The sequence below is a fragment of the Thunnus thynnus genome, chromosome 9, assembly GCF_963924715.1.
Source record: "Thunnus thynnus chromosome 9, fThuThy2.1, whole genome shotgun sequence".
NCBI lineage: Eukaryota > Metazoa > Chordata > Actinopteri > Scombriformes > Scombridae > Thunnus > Thunnus thynnus.
The window spans coordinates 33,606,544-33,614,772 of NC_089525.1; the positions used below are offsets into that span (position 1 = coordinate 33,606,544).

Sequence of the window (8,229 nt, forward strand, 5' to 3'; positions counted from 1 at the left end):
TAATACCACATAGAATCAGTTTATCACCTTCATGTACAATGTGAAGTTACTGTCAGTTTATTCAAACAATCAACAATCATTCCCAATTATATGACTAATTACTCATTAATGCTGTGCTGGATGTGGATGAGCAGCAGAAAAACAAGGGATGAATGGATGGATGGATTAATCAATGAAAATATAACCTATAATCTACTTTCTATCTACTGAGGACAGAAGTATAGCACACTGAGGATGATGATACTGATATGAACAAACATCACTAACATTCAGCAGTAACAAGGTTTTAAATCATTTTTAAATAACTTGTTCACCTCTGACCTCATGAATGCTAAGGTCAAAGGTCAGAATAACTGAACTGGGGATTTCCCAGACAGGTTTTGCTAAAATCTGATAAAAAATAATTAACATAACTGCCTATGACAGGCTACAAAAAACATTTCAGACTTTAAGGCCTGCAGATAATCTGCAGACAGACAAAAGTAAAATGTTCTAAACTATTTACTCTGCATTTTATTTTATACATTTATAATAAATTTAATAACTGTGAGTCAAATTCCAAAAATTCATTCTGCAGCATTAATCTTGTAAACGACTGATTTTCTGAAATAAGTTTGGCTTCAGAACTTTTTTCTCATCTTGTCGACTGTCTGAAAAGCAAACAGCTGATTGGCTGTTTGGTTTTCACAGTTGACATTCTCCTCTCATCTCTGACACACCTTTTCCCCCGCAGTGATCGTCACAAACCACATGATCACAGCTGATAACGTGCTCTCAGGTCCGTTCAGAGCCACTCGGGTTTTGGACATATTGACATCCAGACCCTGAGACCTCTACTGGTGACATCACTACTGACAGGAACCAATGGCAGCAGCGGCGGCGCGGAGGTGAGTCGTCTCCGTGTTTTCCAGCTATAACACAGAGGCTGCTGTGAACAGAGAGCGGCGAGGCGTTTCCTGACAGTATTCAGGACAAACACAGTGACACACACACTGATGACTCAGCTGGGAGGAGGCGGTGGGGGGTTTCTGTTCAAACTGAATCACCTCTCAGGACTCCGAGCTCGTGTTTGTCAGTCTGTCCTCGCTGAGAGAAGCTTCACACTCAGACACAAACACACTTATCTCTCTGCTTTCTGCACGACGACGCCTAGTTCCTAAAACAATGTTTCTGTGTGGAAACCACTGCGTCTGCAGGTTGTTTTTAGCAGCAAAACACCTGAATAACAAAAAATTGCTAAATCTTCACCCTGTTTCAGTCGGCAAATAACTATCCTTCATCCAACACAATCAACACATACATAATTAATGATGACAGCTGTGTTGTATTGACATTTCAAATGAGAGATCACAGACAGTGTGTCAGAGTGTCAGTCAGTCTCCTGCTCCTATAATGAGTTTAAATGCAGTCTAATTCACACTATAGTTTTTCTCATTTATAGGGCTGCAAATTCATTATTTACTCAATTGTTTTGTCTGTAAAATTTCTGAAAATAAAGAACCCAAGGTGACGTCTTTAAATGTCTTTTTTGTCCAATCAGGAGTCCAGAATCCAAAGATAATCAGTTTTTTGTCATGTATGACACAAAAAAAGCTTCAAATCTTCACATCTGAGAAGCTGAAACCAGTTTGTTTGGTATTTTTACTTCAAAAATGACTAATTTGAGTCTCGCTGCAGCTCTACTTGTTTACACAACATAAAAACCAGCTTACATTATTTACTGGTTTCCAGTGTACATACTGGAACACAGAGCCTAAGTTTTAACATCTCTACTCTGGAGGCTGAAACAGAGAAACTTACCCAGCGTAGCACGAACATGCTGTCAGTCTGTGATACGGCTGTCTGGTCCGAGATGACTGATATCACTTATATTCAATACAACAGATCAGAATCAGTGTCAGTGAACTGCCTCAGCGGTCAGTGGTTCCCCTAGAATTTGTTTCAGGCCTGATGGTACGCACCGAAAAAACCCTAAAGAGACCAGGAACTGGCATCGCATCAAGAGTTTCCATGGCAACGACACAGAGGTTGACTCACGTTTCAGCACAGCGCCGCACAGAGGCTATTGATTATCGATTTCTGAATGAATGGATATTTGGCGTTATTTTTGGCATTAAAAGAAAAGATTTTTTGGGGGCCTCTCGATGACCCACCAGTACAATAACACTGGTGGGTCACTGGTGGTCTCTGTCAGAGATTCTCCAACTCACATGGTCCTGGTTAAAACAGTTAAACCTGGTTAAAGCTGTTGTTTGACGAGCAGCTTGAGGTCACGACGTCTGATTAATCACCAGATTGATCAACAATCTGGCTGCCGGATGATCGGTTTAGTTTGATTTGTGCAGTTTTATTAGTTATTATTCTAAGTTTGGATGCAGATCTGAAGCCTGTTTGTTGTCCTGAGCTGCAGGTGATAACCTGATCAATCTTTAGACTTTAGACTCTGCTGGATTCAAACAGAAACTGGAACACAGCGGAGGACAAAACTAACATACAAACTGACAAACTGGTATTTGAAGAATTAGTTGTTGTTATTCCCTGTTAATCAGTTTAGGAGTGACAGCAGCTTTCAGTCCTGTGCAGCTAACTAACCATTATTTTTCATTATCAATTAATCTGTCAATCATTTTCAGATAATCAATTGTTTTTTCTATAAAAAATGCCTGAAAATTCTAAAAATGTCCATTTTAGTTTCCCAGAGTCACAACAAACAGTTCAGAATGATATCAGAGAAAAGAAACCTCAGATTGAAGAAGATGAACTAACTAATATTTGATGTTTTTACTTGTTAAAAGACTCAAACGAGTTTAAAAGTGTTGGAAATTGATTTAATCCTGCGGTTGGAGTTTTGGTGGTGATCTGTTGGGCTACACATGATGATTATTTTCATCACTGTTTGATCGTTAAATTGTTTTTCAACTGATTCATTGTTTAGTTTATAACGAGAGTCTGAATGATGTGATGAAACCTGCACTTTGTCTTTTTATCAATAAATCAGTTCAATGATCAACTGACTTCATTTTCTGTAAATTGGTTCATTGATTAATTGTTTCAGCTCCAGCACTGAAATTACGGTGATTATTTATACTACTGATTAATCATTTTGTCTATAAAAATATCAGGAAATAATAATAATAAAAAGCACATTATAATTTGCCAGAATATTTATATGTCTGGTTTTATCCGACTGACAGTCCAAAACTCAAAGATAATAAATTTACAGGAGAAAATAAAAACAGTGTTTGATATTTCAGCCTGAAAAACGACTCGAAACGATTCACTGATTATCAAATTAATTTTCTGTCAATGGTTTTTGTTTCATGTTGACAAAATTCAACCAAGACTCTGTGTGTGTGTGTGTGTGTGTGGTCATGTGATCAGACAGCACAGCCACAAAACAACACTTCCTCTGTCAATCACTGGGGCTCCACACACACACAGACACAGACACACACACACACACACACACACACACACACACACACACACACACACACACACACACACACACACGCGCACACACACACAGACGCACACAGACACACACACAGACACACACGCAGCAGTGGTTTCAGCAGAGTGGAGTCATGTGTCTCCCAGCCTGCAGGCCTGTCACTAGAACTACTTTTGTTGATTATATATTGTCCCAGAAATAATTGCAATAAAGAATATTATCGCTGTTTTAAGACCATTTTGTGCAACAGTTGCAGTTAACATGCTAACACCAGTTTAAAGACCATATTTACAATATTTACAACAACCACAGCAGCAAAACTGAGGAGAGACTCAGCAGCCAGATGCTCCTTCCTTCTCTGTTCAGGAGAAGCCGAGATGAGAACAGCTGGTCCACCTTAAAGATCAGTCCACCTTAAGTGAGCCGGCTCACTTTAATCAGCAGGTGGAAAGCAGGATGTGAGAACTTTACTTTACTTTTTAATTCACCGACAAACAGCTGCTCTGTTCACACACGTCCTGCTAACTTCATCAGGGTTACTCTCTGCTCCGCCGCCACCGCCGGCCTGACCGCCACACGCTCTCTCTCTCTCTCTCGACCACACACTCACTACACACGTCTCTCATGTAAACACACACACACACACGTAAACATGATGAGCAATAACGAGGTCAACAAAAATGATGGAGGTCGTGTCCATCTATCGTACGATACGTTGATAACATCATCATCATCTCAGACCTACCGCAGGATTCTACTGATCAGCAGCTTCAGCACAGACAAAGTGATCAATCAGTGTGATCAGCTGTGATGAACGAACCTACAGGCTGTTTGATGTCAGTGACGCACGTCTGACAGACACTCAGACTGCAGCTCATCACGCTGTCAGTCATCAGGTCACATTATGTCATTCTGGCCTTGCTGATCTTTGTGCATCTGTTGCCATGGAAACAATCCAGACATGGACACTTGGCGGCGGTGGTTTTAGGGGTTGGTTTTGACCAAAGAAATTCTTAAATCAACTGAAAGTTATGAGTAGAGCCGCAACGTTTAGCCGATCAAAAGAAAATTAATCGTCACTATTTTAATAATCGATTAATTGTTTTGAGGAATTCTTCAAAGAAAAATGATTAATAATTGATTAAAGTATAAAGTTCATTCATTTGTCAAATTCTGTCTTGTGTATCATTATTTTATAATCTTTATTAACAGCTCAGGATTGACAGAACGAGATTTCTTTGCATAGTTTTAGACAAATATGATTTATTTTCAGATGATTATCTCAGAGAACGGGTCAATAATTCAACTTAATCAATTATAGTCTCTATAAACTTCTTATAGAGATATTGTGGTTCACAGTTCTCATCAGGGGTGTAAAATATATAAATATAAACTGATACTAGAGTCAGAGATTCAGCTCACTGTCTCTGAAACATGCAGCTGTAAGATAAAACACGCTGCTACTGTGAGCTCTGAGAGCATCAACACGCAGTCAGCAGCGTTTTACAGAGAAACTGTTTCACCAGCCGACTGACATCAATCATGTTCTGGGTATTTCTGATTTAGTTTATTTGAAATGAACACAGAGGAAGTAATTGATTCTTTATTTTAGTCAAATCATCATTTATATCAAATCATCTGAGAGACATTAAGACTCCTGTTCTCATGTTTTAATAAACACCTGAACTTACAGTCGTGCATCAGTTTAACTTTTTATCATGTTACTAAACTTAACATCACAAACCCACACAGCAGGTGTCTACAGACGTCAAGTGACTTAAACTGAGAATCCTGCTATAAGCATATTTGCTAAAAAGCTTGTTCTGCATCGTAAATAAAAGAGCAGACGAGATCTTAAAATAGACGGTTTTTAACTGAGTGTGAACCAGTTTATTTCTAGTTCAGAGGTCTCACACTCAGACTACCTGAACATGTTTTTCTCTCCTAGCGAGGGCCGCTCAAACACTCAGCAGAGAGAAAAAAGATTTTATTTTTTATTGATTTCAGCTGAATAGACAGTGAACGAGCCTCCTCGTACTGTCAGTCTGCTCTGCGTGTTTGGTGGATTAACGCCACCTGAGATCGTGCTGCTGGAGGACGGCAGCTTCCTTCCTTGCAGTTACATTAAGCTCCAAACAAAAATAATCCGTCCACCATCTCTGGAAAGTGTCTGTGCTTTTAGACCTTTAGATGTCAGCTGTCTGCTGCACTGTGGGTCACAGCTGATGTGTTTGTGTTGACGAGCTGCACAGTTAAGAGCAACCTGACATGTTTTTTGCACTTTTTCTTGCAACTTTGTGGATCCAGATCGATTTATGTTTTGATTTTGAAGTATTAAAAGAAAACAATGCATAATAAACAAGTGGAGGGTCATAAATATAAGCCAGATCTGGACACTGAGACTTCTGTGATAGTTGGACATTGCTCATATTGTCCACAACTACATCACTCCTTCCATACTTCAAATCAGACAGTTACTAGTATTAGAAAAGATTAGTGCTCTGACTAATGGTTAATTTTCATGATTAATCATTTGATCCGTTTCCCACAGCCTGAGCTGTTGTCATCAAACCTCTGGTTGTGTCTGACTCAAAAAGAACCAACTTATTATCATGTAAGACGCTGAAAAACAGCACATTTTCACATTTGAAGCCATCAGATGTTTGGCATTCTTGCTTGAAAAATTGACTTCAATGGTTAACCGATTAACAGAGTAGCTGCTAATCAATTTTCTACTTAATGACTCGACTAATCATTGCAGCTCTAATGTAGATATCTTTAGAGACAATAATGTACTGCAACTTATCCTGTGATTCCCGCTACTGGTCCACAACCAGTTCAAAGCAACATGAGTCCAGTCGGTGCCAATAATGTGTCATTCTGAGCACCGCCTAACGCCTTTCATCTCTGGTGTTTAATTCATATTACACCAGTCTGTAGTGTGTCCCAGTATGCCCCAGTGTGTCCCAGTGTGTCTCTATACACCCAGTGTGTGTCTCAGTACGGTGTTCAGTGCTCACTCACCGCTATCAGGGTGCTGTTCCGGCTCTGCTCCGCCGCCGTCCCTCCGCTGTCCCCCAGCTCCGCGCTGCTGCTGCCGCCGCCGCCGCCGCCGCTCTGCGCTCTCTGTCCGGCCTGGTCGCTGCTGGGCTGGGGCTGCCGGTGCTTGTTGGACCGCTTGGCTTTGGCCTGCAGGCAGCGCTGGTGCAGGGCGAAGGTCTGCTGCCGCTCCAGCTCCAGCCGCTCCAGCGTCGCGCCCTCGTAGCGGCTCTCGCAGCTGTTGTGATGCTGCCGGAAGAGCTCGATCCTCCGGCGGAGCCTCTCCATCACCGCGCTGTGTCGCGGTGTAACAAAATCCGCCATCATCAATAAAGACTTGTAGTAAACTCCCGGCTCAGGTTTCGTCCATAAAATGCTGAATTTGGCTGTTTTTCACCCCCCCTCGCCCTCTACAAAGACTCTGCTGGCTCCATGGAGGCGACCTTTGTCTTGCTAATGGCCTTCAGTCACAGCGGCACTCACTGCCGGAGAGGAAAATTAAGGTTTTTGGGTGCATTTTCATTCAGCCTCCTGATTTTGTTCACTTAAAAGTTTACGCAATTAATCACAATAAATACAACAGCTCGTTTAACTTGCTGTGTGAACTGAGAGCCGCATTCCGCCTGAGTTTCACCCCAAATCAAACACACAAAACCCCCGATTTATCCACCAAAACCTGCCAATTTTTATACAAGTTATTAGATGATTTACTTCACATTTCCCTCCCAGTTAATGAAAGTCTGCTGTCTGGCTTTCAGACGAACTCCCAGACGGATAAGTTAGCACATTCCTGCACTCACAAAATCAAAGTTGGAGCGTCGAAAATTCCTTAAAAACTACCCGAAACTACACAAAGAATACATTATTTTATCATTATTCTGACTTCATCTCCAGCTCACTTGTTAACAACACAGTTTTCACACATGAGAGCATCATAATGGCTCTAAAAGTTGTTTGAAACTTTTATTTTTGTTCGAGTATTAGTTAGTGGTTAGCTTTGGTTAGCGAGCAGGGAGCTAGCCGCTGGCTTATTCACAAACTTGGCAGCTGATAAACTGACTTTTTAATTCTAGCAAATGAGAAAATAAACAACAAGACTTTTCCAGACAAGAGACGCTTCGTTATGTATTAAATTCACTTACTGTGAACGTGTTGCTGTCCGCTGTCCAGCAAACAGCTGATCCTCCGCCTGCCTGTAGCCGTTAGCCGTTAGCTGCTAACGCTCGGACGCGCTAACGGCAGCTCGTAAATAAATCATGTTTTACTTTAATCTCTCCCGAGCTGTCGGCGCGGATAACCCTCCTCCTCCCGGCCGAGCCCGAGCCGGGATATGTGAGCTCCAGAGCGGAGAACAGGGCTAACTCTAAGCCTCTATTCTGCTTCTATTCTACTTCTATTCTGCTTCTATTGTTTTCCAGCGGACAGAGGTTTACGCCGCCATTTTGAAAACTTTCTCTTTTTTTCCATCAGCAGCAGGAATGTCCCTGTTCCCGCCTCACCGGTGATTGACAGCAGCAACAGCCAATAGAAGACGGGCACGGCGTGACGCGAGGACTCTGTAGTGACGTCAAAGAGGGCACGGAAAATAAACCAACAGTAGTGGAAGAAGTATTCAGATCATTTACTACGGTAGAAGTACCAAAAATACAAGTAAAAGTCCTGCATGAAAAATCCTACTACAGTAAAAGTACATAAGTATTATGAGCTTGATGTAGTAAAAGTACATAAGTATTATG

At 41.4% G+C, this 8,229-nt stretch overlaps 1 protein-coding gene across 2 annotated transcripts in view; it reads right to left on the reverse strand.

The window, feature by feature from the left end:
* The window catches only part of maml1 (mastermind-like transcriptional coactivator 1), a 30,434-nt gene extending 22,454 nt beyond the window's left edge, over nucleotides 1-7,980 (reverse strand). Inside the window, exons 1-2 of one of the 2 annotated variants that reach the window (XM_067598206.1) lie at nucleotides 7,636-7,980; nucleotides 6,479-6,788 (exon numbers count right to left, since the gene is read on the reverse strand). In XM_067598206.1, the coding sequence (XP_067454307.1) occupies nucleotides 6,479-6,781 (303 nt within the window). In that variant the 5' untranslated portion in view covers nucleotides 6,782-6,788; nucleotides 7,636-7,980. Of the gene's footprint in view, nucleotides 1-6,478; nucleotides 6,976-7,635 lie in introns of both variants that reach the window. The other variant, XM_067598205.1, reaches the window with a different exon arrangement.
* Between the last annotated feature and the right edge of the window lie 249 nt (nucleotides 7,981-8,229).